The sequence below is a fragment of the Budorcas taxicolor genome, chromosome 17 (genome assembly GCF_023091745.1).
Source record: "Budorcas taxicolor isolate Tak-1 chromosome 17, Takin1.1, whole genome shotgun sequence".
In the NCBI taxonomy this organism is placed as follows: domain Eukaryota; kingdom Metazoa; phylum Chordata; class Mammalia; order Artiodactyla; family Bovidae; genus Budorcas; species Budorcas taxicolor.
This window is the reverse complement of record NC_068926.1, coordinates 72412739-72435190: the sequence shown is the minus strand read 5'-3', so window position 1 is coordinate 72435190 and position 22452 is coordinate 72412739. Positions and strand designations below refer to the sequence as shown.

The 22452-nt window shown below is 63.9% G+C and overlaps 1 protein-coding gene across 3 annotated transcripts in view; it reads left to right on the top strand.

Annotated features, from left to right (window-relative positions):
- The window catches only part of MED15 (mediator complex subunit 15), a 41833-nt gene that overhangs the window by 18047 nt on the left and 1334 nt on the right, over positions 1–22452 (top strand). The window contains exons 3-15 of one of the 3 annotated variants that reach the window (XM_052654969.1): positions 6842–6893; positions 8137–8166; positions 9265–9456; positions 14468–14676; positions 15379–15660; positions 16853–16960; positions 20029–20165; positions 20240–20367; positions 20442–20576; positions 20654–20717; positions 21430–21496; positions 21811–21971; positions 22051–22217. In XM_052654969.1, the coding sequence (XP_052510929.1) occupies positions 6842–6893; positions 8137–8166; positions 9265–9456; positions 14468–14676; positions 15379–15660; positions 16853–16960; positions 20029–20165; positions 20240–20367; positions 20442–20576; positions 20654–20717; positions 21430–21496; positions 21811–21971; positions 22051–22217 (1732 nt within the window). The remainder of the gene's footprint in view (positions 1–6841; positions 6894–8136; positions 8167–9264; positions 9457–14467; positions 14677–15378; positions 15661–16852; positions 16961–20028; positions 20166–20239; positions 20368–20441; positions 20577–20653; positions 20718–21429; positions 21497–21810; positions 21972–22050; positions 22218–22452) is intronic. The other 2 variants (XM_052654971.1, XM_052654970.1) reach the window with 2 other exon arrangements.

Below are 22452 nucleotides of genomic sequence, written 5' to 3'. Positions count from 1 at the left end.
CGAGGCCTGTATGTTACGCGCGGCCCGGCTCCTGTGCGTGGTGTGCAGTCCTGTGCACGGGTAGCGCGTGTCTCTGGTTTGAAGCATGAGCTCCCGTGGCGGGGGCCAAGGTGAAACCCAGGCACCAGGGAGGCCAAGAGCATTGGACTTGGGAGGCAGCCTGGAGGCTTGTCAGAGGCAGGCCAGGGGTGCACAGACAGCCCGCTGGTGGGGACGCAGGGTGCGGCCTGGGAGAGGGGTGGCGCGCGCACAGCTGAGCAGGAGGCCCCGCCTTCTCCAGCCCTGCCTATGGACCTACAAGCCCGCGGTCGGCCTTTGACTGAACCTGAAGACACGTTCTGCTGTGCTTGTTTGATCAGGAACAGTTATCGGACGAGAAGAGCACAGCTGTGCACACTGAAGACTGCAGACGGCCTGACAAGGTCAGCATTCTCGCAGCAGCTGCGGACGCCTGCCGGAAGGGCCTGGGCGTGGCCGGGGTGGCAGGGCCAGAGCCGCCTCCCGCCCCCCGCCGTCGGGGGTGCCGCCCGGGCCTCCCGCTGCGCTACGCTGCGTCGGCAGGCTTCTTTGGTGCTCTCCGCGGTTTTCGGTGGCTCTGTTCCCATGCTGAGAGGGTGCTTTAGGAACGCTCCGTGCAGTCCCTGGGACCGTCTCCACTTCAGCCGTGAAGAACTGGGGCATGGGCCAAGCGGCATGGGGCACCAGCTTGCTGGCTTTCTTGGTTCGATCTTAGTATTCAGTTTAGACTGGGCAAGGAGCCCACTGTCGTTTGTCACGCTGATCGGTCTTTGTGTGTCTGGAACAGTTTGCGCTGTCTAAAGGTGAGATGCGAAGCTGTGTGGATGGCGACAGGGCGCTTGGCAGAGCTCCGGCCTGCCCTGCGGCTGACGCAGCTTCCCGCACAGGAGGGGGCTCGCAGGCAGACTCTGTGGAAGCTGACAGACTGCTCCCGTGGGAGCTCCAGGGCCTGTCCCCGCCGAGTCTTGGAAGAGAGCAGCTGCGTTACCACGCACGGAACACTGAAGTGGAACCCAGCCGCATACCATACACGGTGTGGTATGAGACAGTAACTCAGAATGGAGGAAAGGTCTAAGAGTTAAGCTGCAGGACCCCTAGAATAAACCTTCGTGACCTCAGATTAGGCAGTGGTTTCTTATGCGACACCAAAAGCACGAGCAGCAAGGCCTTCATCAGAACTGAAACGATTAAGTGGACACGTGTGTGTGTGTGCGCGCGCGCGCCTGAGCCCCTCTGAAACCACCACAGCATTGCTAATTGTCTGTACTCCAGTGCAAGATAAAAAAGTTTAAAGTTAAAAAAACTTAAAAGCTCTTGTGTATCAAAGGACATCAGGAAGAGGGTGAAGAGGCCTCTGAAGTCGGGGAGGCACTTGGGAACCGTGGACCCGGTGAGGGACTGGAGCCCACAGTGTAGAAAGAAGCACAGCTCCATGACAGAAGAGGCCAGGCCCCCAGCTCAGACTCAGGCAAGCAGCGTGAACAGGCGTCCCCCCGAGCAGACACTCGGATGGCTGAGCAGCACGTGAGATGCGCAGCGTCAGCAGTCATCGGGGAGAAGCGGATCCAGACCGCCGCGAAGTGCGGCTTCACGTCCACGATGGCGGCGATAAAGACAGTCGAACACGGCTCATTCACCTGAGGAGTGCTGGCGAGAAACTGGAAGTATCAGGCGTCGCTGGAAGGAGGGTCCAGTGGAGCGGCCGCTGTGGGAACGCTGGCGATTCCCTAGAAGTTAAGCAGGTGCCCTGTGTGCACAGAGCGTGTGCGCAGATACCAGTGGCATCACTCACTGCAGCCAGAAAATGGGGGCCCCACGCGCGCGCCACCCGGCTGTGGGGAGCCAGAATGCGGGCTGGCCACAGGATGGGCCGTGCGGCGGGATGAAGCACGGATGGCTGGCCCAACGCGGCTGGACCTGGAAAGCATCGGGCTGAGTGCAGGGACAAGGTCGCCAGAGGGCACGCGCTGTGCGAGGCGTCTGCGTAGCGTGCCCGGAGTGGGCCGGTCTAGAGAGACAGGGTGTTTGCTTCCTGTGGCTGCTGCGCAGGTTCCCACAGACCCGGGGAACTCCAGGCTCGTGACTTCGGCCTCAGGGCCCAAGGCTTTCCCCTGGCAGCCATGTTTGCAGCCGGGAGTTTATCGGTTTGACCTGTTTGCTGCTTGTACACTTTGGGAGCCTGATGCCCGTTTAAAATGTTACCCTGTCTCTCTCTTTTGGCCCAGGCTGACAATGGCTCTGCCGTGTGGCACAAACCCTGTGGGCCTTGTGTGTGTGACAGAGTCCCCGTCAGATCGGGGGTCCCCACAGACCTTTCACCCCTGTACTTTCATCCCCCGTCCTGGCGTCTGTGAGGTGACCCAGAGAATTCCTCACGTGCCTCGTTTCCTCGGCCCTGGCAGTCTGTCCAGCCACACCCTCAGCCTTCTCTCCAGAGCTCACATTCCTACAGTGAATCTCCTGGTTTTCATGTTGGTTTTTTGGTGACTCGGACAGCCTGGGAATTTTCCAGACAAGGCCCAGGTTCCTCTCCGCGCTGCGTTTCTTCCCTGGGCTTCCTTCTTCCTCTCGCATCTTCCTGCAGGCTGGCCGGCGGCCCCCCCCCCCCCCCCCCCGCCCCGCTCTGCTCATCACCCCGCGGCCCGCGGCCCATGCAGCTGGACGTTTGCCCAGGGCCACAGGGCTTCTCCCTGCTCTCGTTTCCGGTCACGCATTCTGCTTTCCCCGGAGCCCTCCCCAGAAGTACCTGGAACGTCTGCCTCTCTCCCAGCGTCCTGTTCCTGATGACATCTGTCTTGAAGACGACGTGAGCGTCCTCAGCAGCTCCTTCAGTTCCTCTGCGTCCTCAGTGACAGACTGCTCAGCACCATGTTCCCACCAACGACCTTCCCGAGGCCTGGCTCGGTCCTGCCTGTCCCGTATTTCCTGTGACCTGGGTGTTGGGTCAGGGGAGCGCAGTGTGCAGGGGTTGTGTTAGCAGGAGTGCGTGGGAGGTGGTGCCTCGTTGTTGTTTGTGGCGTATGTACGGTATTTCTGGGTGTCTTGGTGTTCCCACAAGGCCACAGTTGGTCAGGAGTTGGGACAGGGACAGCCTGGCTTTTTTATGAAGTATCCCGTCCACTTACCAGCTAATGATTCCATCATTTAACTGGGTGCCGCAAACTGGTAATTGTCCTGAATTCTGGCTTTTCTTCTACATTTATTAGGTGGAATTTTCTTGCCAAGAAAGGCTTTCTTTTGTCCACCAGGGCTTCTTGGTTGCCTGAACTGCAGTCTTTGGGGACCCTCAGGAACCCCTCTTTGTGGAACGGTGGCCGGGGCGGTGCAGTTCAGCCGCTCCTCTGCTGTGGTTATGTCGGGGCCCCACTGCCGCCCGCAGGCACGCTCCCGCTCCTGGGGCCTTGTTGCAGCCCCGGCCTTTGGCGGCTTGCTTGCCTCTTAGCTCAGGGTCAGCTCTTGCTCTGAGGAGCCCGCGTTCCTGCGGAGGGCGGAACGGCCCTGGCGGCTTGCAGTGTGGGCCTGAGGCTGCTCAGTGCTTCTGCGCCTGTTGGAGTCCTAAGGAGGCCTGTGGTTTTGAAATGACAGCGATCTCAAAACCCCATCATTTCACATTGATGTTTCCAACTACAGCGTTTTACTTTCATTTTAAGCATGTATCTGTTCTCCGAGGTGAATCTCTGGCCTTCTGATGTCGTCGGCATAATTGCTTCTTTAAAGGACTAGCAGGATGAACAGACCAGTGTCACCGCGAGTGCTGGCCGCAAAAGACGGAATGCGGGATGACCTTTAGGGACTCCTCACAGCTGTGTGGGCCCTTAAACATGTACCCCTTTCTCTGAGGACGTTTTTGCGTTTTGTGTTTCAAGATGGTCCGTCCGAAAACGCTTTTCCCTGCAATTCAACACCGTCTTGCGTCGACTCATACGCGGGGCCGATTCTGCGTTTTTAAGAATCGTGCTCGTTCTTTTGTTGGGCTTTCTCTTCGGTTTGGTGGAAGATTTGTATAGTCCAGCGTGAAAGCTGCGTGACAAGGCAGCAGGCCCCCTTCCCGGCCCACGTCCTGGCCTCTCTGGGGTCTCATTGTCAGTCTGCAGCCTTTCCTGTGCAGATGGGAAGCGGAGACGTGTTCAGACTCCCCGAGTCCCATCCGGAAGGTCTGGCAGTAGAGCCTCTGGTGTGTAGCCTGGGCCGCTTCAGCTGCAGCCTCAGTGTCCCGCTCCTGCCTCCACTTGGTGAGGGGAGGCGTCCTCCGCCCTGGCCGAGATGTGGACGGGCTGGACCCAGCGTGGGAGCCGCGGGAAGCCTGGCCGCGCGTCCCTGTCCTCTCTGCCCTGTGTCCCCGCCCCCCAGGTGTGAGGGGGCGCGGGTGCGTCTGTGGAGCGAGGGCTGCGCCGTGCCCGGCCACACCCAGAGCCAGGGTGGGGGGTGCGCGCCTTCTCGCCTTTTCGAGGCTGCCCTGGGAAGGGTGCCTTGGAGCAGGAGTGGGCCCGTAACCCACGCATCTGCTTGGGGGCCCGGAACTCGCCTGCCTAGGGAGGCCCGTCTGGACGGGAAGTCAGGCAGCCACCCTGGGGGCTGGAGGGGCGGACCGTCGGCCCACGAGGGCTTGGCCCACAGGAGCACCCTGTGCCGGCCGCCCCCTGCCCCCTTCTCCCATCAGGCGGCCGCTCCCCTCTCTGTTCCCTGAGGTCCCCAGAGCCTCTGCAGCCCCGGCCGTGGGCAGCCCCAGTGGGTGCGGACCGCGGCGCCCTCTGCCCACCTGGCTCCAAGCACTCCTGCTTCTGTGCCAGGGGCTTTGGGGACACACGCCTGGGCTTCCTACCCCGTGTCTTGTGTCAGAGGAACAGTGTCTGGCGCTTTGTTTTTGCCTGAAGCGTAGCTGGTCCACACTGTTCTTGTCTCTGCAGCAGGGTGGCTTAGCTGTGCACATGCATGTTCTTTCCTGTCGCAGGAGGTCCAGTGCAGCTGTCTGCGCTGTGTGCCTTGTCCATCCTGTAATCGCTTCCCCTGCTGGGCCCGGTCCCCCAGCCCACCCCTTCCCTGTCACCACCCCCGCGGCCACTGCAAGCCTGCCCTGGCACGTCTGCGAGGCTGTCTCTGCTTCACAGGTCGGGCGTTTGGCATATTTTGGATTCTGGACATGAACGATGGCACGTGGGATTCGTTTTCCTCTGGCTTGGCTCCGCGGGGTCGCCTCCGGGCCCCTCCGTGGTTGGCTGGCGCGGCTCCTTCCTCTTTGTGGCTGGCAGTCTGCCCCGCGTGCCGGTGGACACTCAGCCGCTTCCCCGCCCGGGCTGTGCGCGTGCTGCTGGGCGCGTGTCTGTCTGAGTCGCACCGTGGGCTCCGGGGTCGTGGGCCTGTTTTCAGTTTGTTTGAGGAGCCTGCATGCCGGTCTCCATGGTAGCTGCGCCGGTTTACATTCCCATCAGGGTAAGAGGGTTCCCTTTTCTCCACACCCTCTCCAGCATTTGTTCTTTGTGGATTTTTTAATAAACTGGTTGCTTTGTAACCGGCGTCCTCTTGATTTGGAAGTAGAAAAAGCTCAGCAGATCCTTTTGAGGTTTCTCTGACCCAGAAGTTGGCCTTACAGAGTCAGCTCTTGACCTGGCCGGCTCCCCATCCCCATCTCCTCGCCTCGGCCACCTCGTTTCTGAGCTTCCTTCAGCCCCCACTTTCCTTGCTCCCCACTTGCCACCCTGCTGCCCTTCAGGGGCCGGCCTGCTCAGGTAATTTGGGGGCTTCTTTCCTCCCAGAAATTGAGGGGAGTCAGGAGGGGGCGTGTTGAGCACCCCTTCCTCACATCCCCACTCCTTGCTGCCTGCCCTGCGGCCTCCTGGGCCTTTCCCCCGTTGCCCTCTGACTCCCCGGCTGAGGACGCGCTAGCGGCGGTTTGAGGTGGATGAGGGCTCGCAGGCTTAGGAAGTGAGCTCTGTGTCACGCTCTCGGAGGCTCCCTCGCTGCATCGCCTGGGAGCCGTCCCTGTGCCCCGCAGGCGGGTCCTGGTGAGGGCCGGCTGCGGCCCGGTGACTTAGGGGGGCTTGAGAGAGCGGGCGGGCCGAAGCTCTGCCCTCTCTCTGCCTCGCGGGGTGGTCCAGCTTCTCTGAAAGAAGAGTTTCATCACAAACATCCCTTCATTGCCCCCAGGACAAGCTCACAGTAGTGATTTCCCGGGAACGCCCGGCAGTGAGTGTCCTTGGTTACAAAGAGGACAATCCGTGGAAGGCAGGCCCTGCTGGGCGGGTCCAGCAGCACCGGGAACCGGGAGGGCCGTGGGCGGGGGCCTTCACCTGCCTCCCTGAGTGGCGCTGTGCCCTCTTGCCCTCTCCCCGACCTCGCAGTGAGTTCACCAGGGGTGGGGGTGGCCAGCCAGATTTGCATGGAAATACCACCTCAGTAGCGCAACAGCAGCAGGCCGTGGGAAAAGCGGAAGTGCTCCTCCAAACAGAGCCGAGACTGAAGCGGCCCGGGCCTGCTTCCGAGGTGCCCTGTGACGCTGGGCAGGCCCCGCTGTGGAAGGGGGGGCTGTCTGAGGCGCCCCCCACCCTTGCAGGGTTTACAGCGGGCTGGAGGAGCAGCGGCTTCCGCTGTCTGGGCACCTTCCTGGCTTCTCTCTCTGTCTGCCTTTCTCTGGCCTGTGGGAGCCAAGCTCTGCCGGCCTTTCCCGAGGGATGGATTCCAGAAGAGGCCGAGCTGGACCGACGGACAGACAGCGCAGTCGCCTTCTCTGCCCCCGGGAGGATCTCAGAGGGGCTGGGGCGGGAAGGGGCGTTGCTCCGCCTCACTTCTGCTCTGAGCTTCAACTGTTTCCTGTTCTTACTTTCAGGACGAATACCTTTCTCTGGTGGCCAGGCTCATTATTCATTTTCGAGACATCCGTAAGTAAAACGTCACATCTCTGGATGGTGCGGTCACCGCGGGAGGGCTGTTTGGACAATGCCAACTTTCTGGGAGCTTCTTCACGGCTTCAGGCTTGGTCCCGTGTTTCCCAGCCTCCCAGAGCTTCAGCCTGGACCCTGCTGGTGTGGCCAAAGGGAGGTGTTAGTGTGCGGGGGTCTGTGCTGGACAGGTCCCGCTGCCTGTCTGCTTGACCTCCCCTCTTCAAGGACGGCCGCTTTGCTCTCTAGGCGGTTCCTAAACGTGCAGAGTCCACCCTGGAACGCACACTTCCTTCCCTGATATCTGGGTTTTTTTCTTTGACCCACGGAGACTGGACCTAACCGTGTTCCAGTGTTCCTGACATGTTCTAACCGTCAGGCTGGACGTTCCTGGGGCCAGCTTCCTCAGCACATCCCGCGTCCTGCCCTGGTGAGGCCTGGCCTGCCTCCCGGCTCCCCTCGGGACCACTCCGGGCTTCCAGCCACAGCGCCTCCTGCCGGCCCGCGGTGTGCGCCCGCAGGAGGCGGCACCTCCCACACAGCCCGGTGGGGCGGCTGCGGCTCCACCGTCCCTCACCTCAGGCGCAGGGAGACGCCGGGGCCCCGGAGTCCCTGCAGGACTTCTTAGACTGGCCTCCCTCTCTCTGCCATGTTTGGGGCGGCCCCGTGGTGCTGGGAACAAGAGGAGCCACCACCAGGAGGCTGGGGCCTGAGCTGCCTGTCCTGGCAGGGGCTCAGCCTGACAGGCCGCAGGGCCCCTTGGGAGCTGGCCCTGGTACTTCCCTTGTCAGGGGTGCCCACGGCGGCCTCACCCCGGGAGAGGGTGGAACTGCTGTGGCCGCTCCCCGCCAGCACCAGGGAGGGCTGGGTCCAGCTTCTAAGCTGTCCTGGACAGACTCAGTTTCCTCATCCAGAAAACGTGGATGCCGCCCCGGAGCGGGCTGGAAGCAGGGCTCTCAGCCCCCGGCCACCCTCAGCCTCCCATGTGTCAGCACTGCCGAGGGTGGGACACACGCGTACACGTGTTTACACGCACAGATGCTGAAGCCCTCGAGTGTGTTTCGTCTAGTTTCTAGGCAGAGTCGGGTCAGGGTTAGTAAATGACCTCTGGGCAACTGCTTCCTGCGCTGACTTAGCATGGAAGTAGGTGATTATAACATATTAAACAGTTATACATTAAACATTATAAACAGTTTTAACTGTTTACTTTGGTTTCTCTTCTTTCTTCTTCTTTTTAACATAGATAACAAGAAGTCTCAAGCATCTGTCAGTGGTAAGAGTTTCTCCTTTCTGAAGTTCTTCCCCACCTCGGAGTGGGCGGCAGGGCCAGGGTGCTGGGAGCTGTGGGCGGGGTCACTCTGCTGGGAGGAGCAGGTTCCCAGAGGGACGCCACTCCCACCCCCAACCCCGACGCCAGGCCGCCCCGTCCCATTCCTCCCGGCAGACTCGCTGGCGGTGGAGGCTTGTCTAGAATGGTGAGCTCCCTGGGAGACCACCAGAACGCATAGCGGTGCCCTCAGTGTAGTCGTCCGTGGTAGCATTTCGTAGAGAGTAGCTGTGAATGCACCGTAAGTCACAGAGTTTCTTGGCAAGTTGAGTTATCATTAATTTTATTTTTTAATTGCAAGGTTTTATCACACAGGAGCCCTGTTGATTTAGCCCAGGTGTCGCTGAGCAAGCCACCAGTGAAGGGGTTTAGGTGACCCCAGCGCCCAAGCAGGAGTAGCCGGGGGGGCTGCTAGCCTTCCTGGGCTGCTCGTGCTGGGGGGGCAGGGCGGGGTCAGCACGCCCGGCCGGAGGGCGTCTAGGTTCCGGTGTTGGACTCAGCGCCCTGGGGCGCTGGGTTCTGTGGCAGGGTGCTGGCCGGGCTGCTCCGCCTGTGGGTGGCCGTGGGCCTGCTGTGACAGAGCCTCAGCTCCTCCCCGGGCCCTGGCTGCTGCCCAGCATCGCAGGCCTTCCCACACTGGTTCTCGGGGCTCTTTCCTGAGAGCTGCTCCTCTGTGGGGTCCTGCCCAGACTTAGCAGAGGTGGGCTTCTGGTGCGCACGGGACTTGTCACCTCTCTTGGGGGAGACCGGCCCCCAGGCTCTGCTGACTGGAGAAGGGCCCTCAACACTGTTTTCTCTGGGTGTGCCGCTGTGTCTCACCCCTGGAAGGGGCCTCCATCCAAGAGGGGTGGAGCCCCCACGGGCTGGCTCGCCCCAGCCCCAGGCCTGCTATGGGCTGGGCTTCTGCCTGGAGGGGCCCCAGCCTCTCCGCGTTTGGGGCACTGAGGGCATCAAGCCTGAGGTGGGAGGAAGCGTGGACTCAGTAAGGCTTCCTGGCCCAGGTCAGGGGGCACCACCCTGAGACACACACCCTGTGCCCTGCAGACCCCATGAACGCGCTGCAGAGCTTGACGGGCGGGCCCGCTGCGGGAGCCGCCGGCCTCGGCCTGCCTACTCGGGGCCCGGGCCAGGCCCTGGGCGGGATGGGCGGCCTGGGCGCCATGGGCCAGCCGCCTCCGGGCACCTCGGGGATGGCCCCCCACAGCATGGCCGTCGTGTCCACGGCCGCTCCGCAGAGTGAGTACATGGGTGGGGCAGGGGACGCGCAGCCTCTGCCTCCAGAGGGTGGGGCCGTGGGGGGCAGCCTGGGGCCCCAGCCCCGGGGCCGTACTCTGCCTCGGGGCTCCTCCGCCCCAGCCCCTCCAGGGGCAGCAGTCGGCTCCAGGACTGGCCTGGCCCCAGGCCTCGGAGGGCAGGGAGAGGGGCTGCACTGCGCTCCTGGGCCCCTGGAAGGTGCCGAGGAGCCGAGCCCCGCGTGCCCCTCCCCCAGCTCCCCACCGTAACATCCTAGTTGAGTCACCAGAGCCGCCACGGTGCCGTGCACGCAGGCCGTGTGCACGTGTGTGGCTCGGGGAGGTCTTGTCACGTGTGGAACGGAGTCAGCACGCGGAGCCTCCCCGCTAGCGCCCGTCCTGGCTTCGCCCTCCAGCCCTGAGCCAGGCAGTGTTCTCGGCCTCAGTGATCTCTGCAAGTGTTGTGTCAGTGGGGCCGTGCGATATTTATGGTTTTGAGACTGGCTTTTTCACTTGGCATGATGCCCTCAGAGCCTCCAGGTCGTGCCTGCCATCCTTCCCTGCTCACTGCTGAGGAACATTCTGGGGCCGCGGTCCTTTCATTCACTCAACCTTGGAGGACAGGCAGGTTGTTTCTGTTTGGGCTGTTAGGCTAAAGCCAGTGTGAGTGCTCACGGACAGGGTGTGGTGTGCCCATGTGTCCAGCCTCGTGGCCCTCACGGGACCCCGTGAGCAGGGCCGCTGTGGCCCCAGCACGGGTTCTCTGCCCGTGTCCTCGGTCCGGTCCCCTCGCTTGTCTGAGGCCGGCCGCACCGTCACGCCCCCGGCCACCCCCGCTCCCAGAGCGTCGTTTTTCCTCCTTACTGAGTCCTGCCTTGTGACACCTGGCTCCCTGCTTGGCTTTTCACCTTGAGCTCCGTGTCCCCGCTCAGCACAGGCGCACAGAGCGGCTTTCAGAAGGCTGCTCCGCCTCCTTTTCGTGTGATACTCTGGTACACGATTGAATTTCTCTTCATCACAAACTTAGGTTTTGTAATAAAGTACAGGTCTGAACTGGACGAGCTTAGTGTGAGTCGCAGCCTCACTCCCGAGACCCTTGGCCCAGCGGGGAGGTGCTGGTGCCAGCCTGCACCCTCCCTGGCCCGACCTTGGCCACATCCCGCTGTCAGCCCCGGAGGGGCCTGCGCTCCTGTGCGGCACGGAGGGCGTTGCTGTGGCCCCTGCCCTCATGACTCACTGCTGCCCCCAGAGAACCCCCTGTGACCTCTGGGGCCTGGTCTGCCTGAGGTAGGTGTGTGCCCAAGGGCGCTTGCAACCCTTTTTCACACCTCCGAACGCTGCCATGGAATTCAGGCTGCTCAGGCCCTAGTGCCACGTCCCAGAGGATAGGCCCTGGGTCCAAGGTTTGACCAGGGCACCCAAAGGCAGTCGAGAGCCCACTAGGCACCTCCAGGTGGCCTGGGTTAGTCACAGGAAGCACACTGCTGACTCTGGGTGAGGCTGGACTTTTAAACTCGGCATATTTTTGTTCCTTGAAGAGTTTTATGTTGTGTGTTTGAGACCAACTTTAAAAATCCGCCCTGTGTCTGGCTTTTGGGAAGATGGGTGCCTAGGGGCCCTGGCCCCAGATGGCTGGGTCCTGGGTGGCCTGTGTTTGGGCTGTGGGGTCCGTCCATGCAGGAAGGGTGTGGCGCCCTTGGCATCCCCAGCTGCGCCGGAGACAGGGCTGGACTGGAGGGGAGTCTCCAGGGCAGGCCTGTGGGGATTGCAGATCCAGGTCAGGCAGTGTGCGTGGTCAGCAGGCTTGGAGGGAAGCAGGCTCACCTCCCGGAGGAGCAGAGACAGGATCCACCTGTGGAGACCTTCAGGGCCTCAGCTTTGTTGGGTGTCACCGCGGGTGCGGGAGGAGGTGGGGTCTGGAGGGAACGAGCGCTGTGACACTGTGTCGGGACTGGCCGAGCAGAGGTGACCGGTAACCGCAGAGAGCCTGTAGGCGTGAGAGGAAAGCTACTAGGAGAGGAAAGTGGGTGAATAAGCAGGTCAGTTACAGCTGGAGAAGGAGCTTGTGGACTGGAAGCTGCCTTTGAAGGCGTTACCCAGCATGGAGCCTAGCGGAGAGGTCGTGGGAGCAGGAGGCTGAGAGGCGGAGGCTGAAGTCAGAAGTGCGGCTGGCATCACAGGGCGGCCCAGGGCAGAGGGGGTGAGGGGTGGCGGCCGGGGGGCCCAGGGCTCCACGCAGGTTCCACAGGCACCACACCCCAGCCAGCCCGTGTGCCGCAGGACACCAGAGCCCAGAAGGCGATCTCAACAGCCGTCTGTCAAGGCGGGGAGCATTCGGCAGACTCAGGCATGGAGTCAAAAGCCGCTTGTGATGTTAGCGCCCCAGGTGCAGAGCCGCCAGCAGAGCCGAGGAGGCCCTCCCTGAAAGGGAGGTGAGCACGACATGCTCTCTTTGCTCACCACCTTCTCTGACCTCTCAGACCATCCTTCCCAAGATACCAGGTCTAAACAGGCAGAGCAGCATTTTCCATACAAGGGCATCCACGGGCGTCAGGCCACGCCAGGGACTCTCAGCAGCTTTGCACCCTGGGGGCTGTCTGGCGGTGTGGGACGGTCGGGCTGTTGCAGCTCGTGCGGGCGGGCTCCTGGCCTCCGGCGGGCAGAGACCAGACATGGTGCTGGGTGTCTTCCGTGTCCGGGCGGCCCCTGGCACAGCGTGCTCTGGCCCGTGTCAGGAGGGGCACGGCTGGGAATCCTTTCTGTAAACAGATTATCTCCGTGCCACAGTCCTCGGAGCTGCCCTCCACAGGCCCCCGGTCTGTGATAGGTCGTTCCGTCCGGAGTCCAGTGTGGGGCGCCTCTTGCAGCCGAGGAGATAGATAGAGAGCAGCAATGGAGCCAGGGTCCCTGTGGGGCTCCCGAGGCTGCGCCCCAGGCGCTTTCTGTCCCGCCTCTTCCTGCAGGTGAGCGTGAGACAGACAGGTGCCAGGCCAGGCCGTGTCAGCAAGAGGGGGTAGCGTGGACCCAGGTCTGTCGTGTGCATAGAAAACCTACTTTAAAAAATATTTAGAGAGGAGTCTAAGGTCCTCATATTTAGGGAAGAGGTTTAAATATGGATAAACTTTATACTTTTTAAAGTTAGCCACGTATAATAATTGTAAGAGTCGTTGGTAAAACAATAGAAACAGTCTGTCAATCCCACATCGATAGGAGAGACTGGGATGGCGTGGACACTGCAGACAAAAACCCAGACAGCATGTAGAAATCGGCCCAAGCGTCCAACAAAGTAGAATTCAGGAGAGGAAGAGAAAACGTCAGTTATATGCCAGTGAAGCTGAAAGACTTAGAAGGGGAAAGACAGATACAGATAAGCTGAAAACTATAGGTAATCGCTGTGAATGTGAAGAGAGGCTTTCCTGCTGAGGCTGGATGGAAACGAGAGGGGAGGGTGCAGCTCCTTAATCCCGACGGGAGACCCCTGAGACAGCACCCTGCAGAAGACTTCAGACGAGGAGGCGGTGGGCCAGCCTCCTCCCAGAAAGTCAAGCAGACAGAAGTGATGCACTGGGAGAACCGAAGGATGTGGTGGGAAGCGTGCTCAGGAAGCGGTCTGCACACCGACGCTTTCAGCTGAAGGACAGAGCCGTGCCTGCTCTGTGCTTTATCCAGCGTTCACAGTGGCCGTGTCAGTAGAGACGGGGTCAGCTTGGCAGCTGCTGAGGGCTGGCACGAGGGCCTGTGGTGTTGGAGCTGCGCCAGGTCGTGACCACGGGGGTGGCTGAACGTCACCCGGTGAGAAAATGGTGTAGAGCTTAAACTGGACGCTCAGACGGGCGCACACCTCCCTGCGTTAGGATGTTGTAGCTTCACAAAGGGCCACCGTTGCGGGAAATCGGACAAAGGGCAGTGTCTGTGCTGCTCTCCGTCTCTGCTGAAGTGCCTAGAGCTCACGTTGGGCTTCCCGGGTCGCTTGGCGGTAAAGAACCTGCCTGTCAAGCAGGAGACGCAGGTTCCGTCCCCTGCAGCAGTAAGTGGCGACCCACTCCAGTATTCTTGCCTGGGGAATCCCACAGACAGAGGCGCCTGGAGGGCTATGGTCCACGGGGTCACAAGAGTCAGCTGGGACTTGGGAGTTCACGCACCCTTTTTTGCACACTGGGAGTGCAGAGTTCAGGAGTAGATGCGTGGCGTTGAATTGGAACATTTTCGTCACCTGAAAAGACAGCATCACTGAAGATCTTGTGAGTGATTATTTCTTCTTACTTTTTTGGCTGTGCCACACATAGCGGCGGATCTTAGTTCCCCAATCAGAGATCAAACCCACGTCCCTTGCAGGGGAAGTGCCAAGTCTTAACCACTGGACCACCAGGGATGTCTCTGACTGGTGGTTTTTATCAGCGTTATTTCTAACCACCATGAAGTGGACACAACCCAGATGTCCATCAGCTGATGGACAGGTAACACAAAATGTGGGGAATCTGTATGGTGGAGTACTGTGCGGCCCCAGAGAGGAAGGGAATCCGGATCTGAGGCACAGCGTGGGTGAGCCTCACGAATGCAGCGCTGAGGGAAAGGAGCCGGTCACCAAAGGCCCCAGCTGTGTCCAGAGCCGGGGGCTCCATGGAGGCAGGACGCAGACAGGTGGTGCCGTACTGGGCCTCCGGGTTGGCGTGTTCCTTCCTGCCCCTTCATTACGGCAGAGTTTGTCCCGTTCCTAAAGGGTGAATCCAGTTACTACAGAGTAGATTGGGCTCCTGTGGAGTGGGTCAGGTTTCTGTCGAGTGGATCACAGTTACTGTGGGGTGGATCGGGTCCCTGTGGGGTGGACCACAGGTACTGTGGGGTGGATCGGGTCCCTGTGGGGTGGATCGGGTCCCTGTGGAGTGGACCACAGTTACTGTAGAGTGGATGTTGGTGGTAAGTCCTGTCATTGGCACCCCATTCCTCCCATGCTGGCGGGGATGGCACCTCCCCCAGCTGCACCCGGGACAAGCACCCCACCCGTCTGTCTCCAGCCCAGCTGCAGCTCCAGCAGGTGGCGCTGCAGCAGCAGCAGCAGTTCCAGGCCCAGCAGCAGGTGGCGCTGCAGCAGCAGCAGCAGCAGCAGCAGTTCCAGGCCCAGCAGAGCGCCATGCAGCAGCAGTTCCAGGCAGCGGTGCAGCAGCAGCAGCAGCTCCAGCAGCAGCAGCACCTGATCAAGCTGCACCAGCAGAGCCAGCAACAGGTGCCAGCCTCATGCCCCGAGCCGGGGCGGGGGCAGCCGGGGCGGGGCGGGGGCTGCCGGATGCAGGCGGCCACAGCGAGGCGGCCCTCAACGGGAAGGCTGGCCAGGGCCGCCCGTCCTCCGAGCACGCGCAGGCCTCCTGTCCTCCCTGTCCCTGAGAGCTCTGGTGTCTGGACACCGTACTAATCGTCCCACACGGGTGGCCGTGTCACAGGAGAAGCTCTCCTCTCACACAGGGTCTTAGTCACTGTCCTGACGGGTTAAGCATCTCCTACTCCAGCCTGTTGTGGGTTAGGGGAGGGAAGCCCCAAAGGACCCACTCTTGGCCGCCTGCTCCCGGCCTGGGCTTGCGCCTCCTTTCCCACGCTCCTTCTCCCGGGCTGACAGGGCGTCTTCAGGCCCACCTCTTCTCCTCATCCTGAAGCTGGTCCTGTGCCCACTTTGGGGGCCACACAGGCACCCCTGGAAGGGGCTCCTGAGGTCTGTGGTCAGCCGAGCGTTGCCCAGCTTCTCTGGGGCTATACCTACACCTGACCCCTTACCACGCTCTCCGGACCCTTCCCTGGACCCTGCCTTTGTCCCCTCAGGCTTCGGATGGGCCAGCATCCGTGGCCAGGGCCCTGTGACGCTGGGCGTCCCTCTGCCCCCGGGAGCGCCGCTGGGCCAGGCCACGAGCTGACAGGCCTGCTTATTCTGCCCCAGCTGCAGCAGCAGCAGCTACAGCGCATGGCACAGCTGCAGCTGCAGCAGCAGCAGCAGCAGCAGCAGCAGGCTCTCCAGGCCCAGCCGCCCATCCAGCAGCCGCCGCTGCAGCAGCCGCCACCCCCGCCCTCGCAGGCCCTGCCTCAGCAGCTGCAGCCCCCGCAGCACCACCAGGCCCCGCCGCAGCCCCCGCCGCAGGCACAGCCTCAGCCTCAGCCTTTGGTGTCACAGGCTCCGGCCCTCCCCGGGCAGATGCTGTACACCCAGCCGCAGCTGAAACTGGTGAGTAGCCGGCGCCACGCGGCCGGGGCCCTTCTCCTGGCGTCCCCAGGGCTGTGGGTGGCAGGCCCTCTTCCCGCACCAGGACGCACCCTGGCACCCCCACCCCGGCCCCCACATGCCGCTCAGCAAAGGAGCGTGTGTCCCACCAGCCGCCGCACCCCGTGGCAGTGCCCTTCCTTCCAGGAGGCACCTTGTCTTCTAAGCAGCCTGGCTGATTTGGTGGAGGACAAGGGCATCACGAGGCTGTGGGTGAGAAGGTGGATGGCAGGCCCTGCATTCTCAGTGTGGTAGAGGGCATGCCACCTGCCCGGCCCACAGACCACTCGGAGTTCTGTTCTGAGCAGAGATCGTGACCATGTTTTTGAGGAAGGCATACAATATTATCTTGTCATGTGACGTGAAGTCGCTCAGTCGTCTCCGACTCTTTGCGACCCCATGGACTGTAGCCCACCAGGCTCCTCTGTCCATGGAGGTTTCCAGGCAGTGGTACTGGAGTGGATTGCCATTTCCTTCTCCAGCGGATCTTCCCGACCCAGGGATGGAACCCGGGTCTCCCGCGCTGTAGACAGGCGCTTTACCGTCCGAGCCCCCAGGGGAGTCCTTGTCTGGTCGCGCATCTGCACAGAAGCAGACCCATGTCTGTGAACGGGGGCATCACGTGGAAGGCAGCTTTGTGCCCAGCTGGGGGCGTCAGCTGCGTCAAGAGCCATTTTAACGTGTCTTGCGGCTCGCTTATTGCTTTTCGTCCTTTGCTCTTTGCCCTTCACTGGGTGAGGTCGGGCAGAGCTGCACTGGAACCACGTGGTGGGTGTCGAGACCCCAAGGTGCAGGCTGCAGCTCTGGGGGTCCTGAGCAGGCTCCCGTCAGCAGGAGCCCGCTGGCCTAGGTTCCCTCGAGGAGTCGGGGCTGCGGGCAGGGCTCTCGCGGGCCGTCAGCGCCCTGGGCTCACCGTGGCAGCTGGTGGTGGCTGTGTGGTGGTCCATCGGGGCAGACTTCTCACTGGAGTCGGAGGTAGGGCTCAGCTCTGCCGACTCAGAGCCAGGCTGGCGTGGAAACTGCCGATGAGCCACGGGTAAGGGTCGGCTGGTAGCAGACGTCAGCCAGGGAAGTGGCGGGAGCGCCTCCTCGGCTGGCCGCGAGGGTGCCCCACCCCTGGCCTGGCGGCTGCAGGTCGCTGCTCCTCCCTCTGCAGGTCCGGGCCCCGATGGTGGTGCAGCAGCCGCACGTGCAGCCCCAGGTCCCGCCGCAGACGGCAGTGCCCACGGCCCAGGCCTCGCAGGCAGTGGGTCCCGGAGTCCAGGTGAGGGCCCCGCGCCGAGGCTCTGGGGGCACCGCCAGTGCTCGCCACCCGTGGACGGCAAGCTTCTGGCTGGATCGGGCCAGTCCCGGGGTCCCCGGGGCAGCTCTGCCCGGCGTGTCTGGGTTTGAGCTGCACAGGGCACGTGCCACGCCCACTCCGCGCCGCCCCAGGTCTTCCCTCTTGCCTCCTTCCCCAGTGCATGATGGGGCCGGGGGTGGTGGGCGGCGTGCTCTCTTCCTGCCTCAGCTCTGAGCACGGAGCCGGGAGCCGTTGCTCCAGAGACCAGGAGGAGCCCGAGGATGGGGTGTCTGGCTCTGGCAGTCAGCCCTGACTTCCGGGACTCACCCCTGGGTGCCCACCCCCCGCACATCAATGTCGATGGATGGAAGGGCCTCCCGGCCTTGCCCAGTAGCAGCCAGTCTCTTTGTCTGGGGTGGGAGGCCAGGCCTTCTCCACAGGCCCCCTCGCCCCCCAGCCTGTGTCCAGTCCTGGCCTTGGTTCTTCCTGTCTCTGCCCACAGCGGCTCAGGAAGGCGTTGACTCAGCAGGTGTGCCGTGGTGAGACCCGTGGGCCCACGGGCTTCCACCCCCCTGTGGCTGTGTCAGCCGAGCACCGTGTCTGGGCGGGGATGCCGCGTGTCCCTTAGAGTCAAGCCTGGCCCTGTGGGTCGACTGAGGGGGAGCGTGCGGATGGGGTTCCCGCAGCCTTGGGAGGGCCTCTGTGGCCCCACGCCCCCTCCTCGGCTCACCCACACGTGGTCTCGTGAAGCAGGCCACCCGCATCACCTCTGCAGCCAGGGCAGGAATGTGGCCCTTGTGCCCGCGTCGGCCACCTTCTTGGCCACCACTCTATGCCGGCCTCGTCCGCAGGCCTCCTGGGGCTCTCTGCTCTGTTTCCGTTCCCAGCGGTCACGCTGCCTTTGCTTCTGCTGGAGTTTGGGGCAGCCTGCGTGGCGCTTGGTCGCGTCGAGGGTGGTGTGGATTTGTGACCTCTGTCCCAGCAGAGTGCAGAGCTGACAGCAGGGCTGAGGCGGGGACGCGGGGTGCAGCGGGGTCGCCCCTCCTCCCGCAGGGTTTGGAGTTCCGAGGACCGGCCTTCGGGACGGGGGGCGTGCCCATGGCCTGCGTGCGCTGGAGGCCAGCCTGGGTGGCCACGCCCCAGACGCCCCAGGCTCCCAGGTCTGCCCACGGGGTGGGGCGCTCGCGGGTCCCGGGACCTGGTGGGCTGGCCTCAGTGCACGCTCGAGTCTAGCAGCAGTGGGCGTGAGAAGACCCCTGGGGGAATGTCTGCTTCCTCAGCCCTTTGCAGCCTCTGTGGCTGCGGACAGGTCTGACCCAACACTAGGAAGTCAGCGTGGGTGGGGGAGTTGGGGCCGAGGGGGCAGACAGGAAGCGTGGGTGGAGAGCCCGGTTGGCGGCTTTTCTTTCCTCACGTTTCAGCAAGTCAGGCTCTCCTGGACTCAGTCCCCAGGGCCGCGTTGCCGGTCGAGCACCTGTCCTCTGGAGCGGGTCCTGCCGGCCTCAGTCCCCGTCTGGTCTGGAGGGTTTTGCTGTTAGCAGTGGTGGGTGGCGCTTCTCGGAGTGACTCCGGGGCACTTGGGCCTCGGTCCCGACTGGAGCCTGGGACCCGGGTGTCTGAGGACGACTGGGCACCCATCTGGACACCTGGCTCCGGCGGTAACTCCAGCGAGGAGAGTGTCTCGGGGGCGGACTAGGACACAGGCGCGAGCCCCGCCCCTCCGCCAGCCCCGCCCCCTCCGCCAGCCCCGCCCCTCCGCCAGCTCCGCCTGCGAGGCGGGTGTTTGGATTCCCAGGCATCAGTCGGCCTGGGCGGGCTTCGTTTCGTTTCATCCTAACGGTTTTGAGCATAGGCAGGCCCAGCTCTCCAGGGACCAGCCTAGGGCCTCAGACCCCAGACTGAGGGCTCTCATCAGGGCAAGCCAGGCCAGCCTTGATGCCTCCAGGGGTGCAGTTGACGAGGGGGGCGCTGTCAGCTCGTGCTGGGACACGGCGGGCAGCGGGAGGCTGCAGTCGTCCAGGGAAGGGTGGGCAGAGCCGGAGGGGCCTGGGCCAAGCCGTGCTGGGGGAGCGGGCGGAGAGGGTGGCCTCGGGCAGCCTGGTGGGATCCAGGCTCCTGTGAGCGTTCCTCCGTCTTCCCTGACTCAAGTGAAAACAGCCACCAGGCAGAGTGGCCCTCAGCCGGCATTTGCGGCACCGGGTGCAGAGTGCAGGCCAGGGCTGCAGAGTGCGGCGGGCGGGCTGGGGGGCAGCTGGGAACTGCCTCCAGGGAGACGCTTGGCACACAGGAGGTGGCCGCAGTGTGCCGGACACCCCGAGCGAAGCCAGCAGGGCCTGCGGAGGCGTCCCGTGCGGTAACGGGCCAGGCTTTGTGCACTCTCTGCAGGCTCTGCGCGAGGCAGCTCTGGGGGCCTATTCCAGGGCCTGGTGGGCCGCCGTCTGCCCGGCCAGGACTAGCACCTCTCGTGTCTGGGTAGAAAGCGGTTTCCACACGCTCGCATTCCTAGTTCTGGGCGTGTGACCGCCTCTCTCGGTGTTCACAGACAGACGTGGCGGCGTCCTAGTGGGAGAGTGGGGCGGGAACCCGCCGCGTTCACTCGACGAGGGCTGCAGGGACCGGGTGACCCTGGGCGCTCCGAGTGCTCCCCTCGCTACAGAGGTTGCTCGGCTGCCACACCGCAGCTCTGGCCTGGGCGCTGGCGAGGGAGACGCAGGGCAACCGCATGGCACAGCCTCCGCTATGCCCTGCTGCCCGGCTTGTCCTTGGGGCCCAAGGGGTCACGGAGGCTTTGAAAGGTCAGGCCACTCGTCACTGTGCGTGGTCCTCGCTGGCCTCCCCTGCCTGCAGGCTCCCACACGCACAAGGCAGGGGCCTGGCACGTCGTGTCCCCCACTCGAAAGTCTCTACTAGCCCAGGGCCAGCAGTCCAGCCCTGCCGCCAGCGTGCGGGCGGCGTGTGTGGAGGGGCGCACCGTGTGGGTGTTTGAGAGGCGGCGGCAGAGGGGCTGCCGGGGTACGCGGGGCGGCTCAGCAGGCGCGCCCTCCCCGCAGGTCAGCCAGAGCGGCCTCACCGTGCTGTCGTCACCGTCGCCGGGCCAGCAGGTGCACACCCCGCAGTCGATGCCGCCTCCCCCGCAGCCGTCCCCGCAGCCCGGCCCGCCCAGCTCGCAGCCCAACTCCAACGTCAGGTAGGCCCGGCCGGGGCCCACCCCTGCCTCTGGCCCCGGCCCCGCCCCCGGCTCACCCGCCTCCTCTCTGCCAGCTCCGGCCCCGCCCCGTCCCCCAGCAGCTTCCTGCCCAGCCCCTCGCCACAGCCTTCCCAGAGCCCAGTGACGGCGCGCACCCCGCAGAACTTCAGCGTCCCCTCCCCAGGACCGCTGAACACCCCCGGTAAGTGGGGCGAGGGTCGGGCACAGCCACGCCCCCCAGGGGCGGGGCCGCGCTCACCAGGCCGCGTCCTGCAGTGAACCCCAGCTCCGTCATGAGCCCCGCCGGCTCCAGTCAGGCCGAGGAGCAGCAGTACCTGGACAAGCTGAAGCAGCTGTCCAAGTACATAGAGCCTCTGCGCCGCATGATCAACAAGATCGACAAGAATGAAGGTGGGCCCGCGGGCCAGCAGGATGGGCGGGGCGGGGCAGGGACCTCGGCCCCGTCTGAGGGTCCGCTTCTTCCCCAGACAGGAAGAAGGACCTGAGTAAGATGAAGAGCCTGCTGGACATCCTGACAGACCCCTCCAAGCGGTGAGCCTTGGTGCCCAGCCTGTGGGGACAGGGCTGCTCCCATGCTCACAGGGGGTCCCACCCAGTGGCCCTCACGGCCTTCTTGCTGGCCTGGCCCCCGACGTGCGGGTAGCCTTGGGCTGGAGACGGTCCCAGTGCCCATGTGTGCAGAAGGGGCGCTGAGCTCACAGGCGCTGGCCGTGGGAGGGACCGGACTCTCTGAGAGGGGCTCGAAGGCAGGGCCACGCCCTCACGTCCCTTGCTTCTCCCACGGGCCACGGAGCTGTTGAGGCCAGAACTCGGCCGGCACCCCCTTGCAGGTGGTCTGGTCTGAGGACCCTGCTCTCTCCTGGGGCCTTTGGCTCAGGCCAGGCCCCCTTCTGGAATGTTCTCCCTGTTCGGCTCACCTGGGCAGAACGCTGGGCACTGAGGGGTCCTGTGAGAGATGGACAGCCCTCCGGCCTCTCAGCCGTCATCGGGTGGGCGCAGGGGCCTGGCCTGCATCCCCCCTTGGCCTGCCACGGCGTGCCATGTCCTGGGCGCAGGGCCGCCCTGCCTCAGACTCAGCCTGGGAGCAGCGCGGGGGCTGGCGGGCTCCTGGGAGTGGTGCCGGGGCCCAGGCCCCAGTCCGCTCCATCCAGAGGAGGCCAGACTGTCCGTGGCTGGGCAGAGACCTGGGAGCACTCGGCTCCCTGCCCCCACCCGGAGGGCCAGCCCTGTCTTCCTCCCTCAGGTGCCCTCTGAAGACGCTGCAGAAGTGTGAGATCGCCCTGGAAAAGCTCAAGAACGACATGGCGGTGGTGAGTGCACTGCTCTGCCTGCGCTGTCCCTGGGGCCGTGGGCATCCCTGCTGGTCAGGGCTCCCCACAGCCTGACCGCAAGCCGGAGCCTGCAGTCCGAGGGGGCGGGGGCCGTGCCCAGTGCCGTGGGTGAGGTGAGGACGCCGGGGAGCCTGTGGCTGCGGCCTCGTAGTGCACGGCTCTCGAGGCCCACGGGCCTGGCCTGGCTGCCCCGCCTGTGGTCTGGAGCTTGTGGGGAAGCCAGGAAGGCCGGCTGGGCGAGGACGAGGGCCAGGGCCCGCGAGTGGGCTGCTGACCCCGCCGTCCTGCCGCAGCCCACGCCCCCGCCGCCCCCAGTGCCCCCCACCAAGCAGCAGTATCTGTGCCAGCCGCTGCTGGACGCCGTCCTGGCCAACATCCGCTCGCCCGTCTTCAACCACTCCTTGTACCGCACGTTCGTGCCGGCTATGACTGCCATCCACGGCCCGCCCGTCACGTGCGTACCCGCGGGGCTTGGCGGGCGGCGGGCCAGACCGCGGCCTGGCCGGGGGGGTCAACACAGCTGCCTCCTGCAGGGCCCCGGTGGTGTCCACCCGGAAGCGGAAGTTTGAAGAGGATGAGCGCCAGAGTATCCCCAACGTGCTCCAGGGGGAGGTGGCGCGGCTGGACCCCAAGTTCCTGGTGAACCTAGACCCTTCGCACTGCAGCAACAATGGCGCCGTCCACCTGATATGCAAGCTGGGTGAGTGCTGGGCCGGGGCTGGCGGGACCGCCTGCTCGCCCAGCCCAGCCCTCCTGGAATCTGCCCGCTGTCCTCCTCGGCCCACACGCGAGAGCATGCGCACTTGCCTGGGGGCCGGCCCTGAGCCTGCACGTGCTCGTACCCCTCCCAGGCACGGAAGCCCCCCCACCCCCCGTCCAGCTACAGGTCCACGCCTGAGGCCCGGAGGGACGGGGAGCGCGGGAGCCGGTGCCTG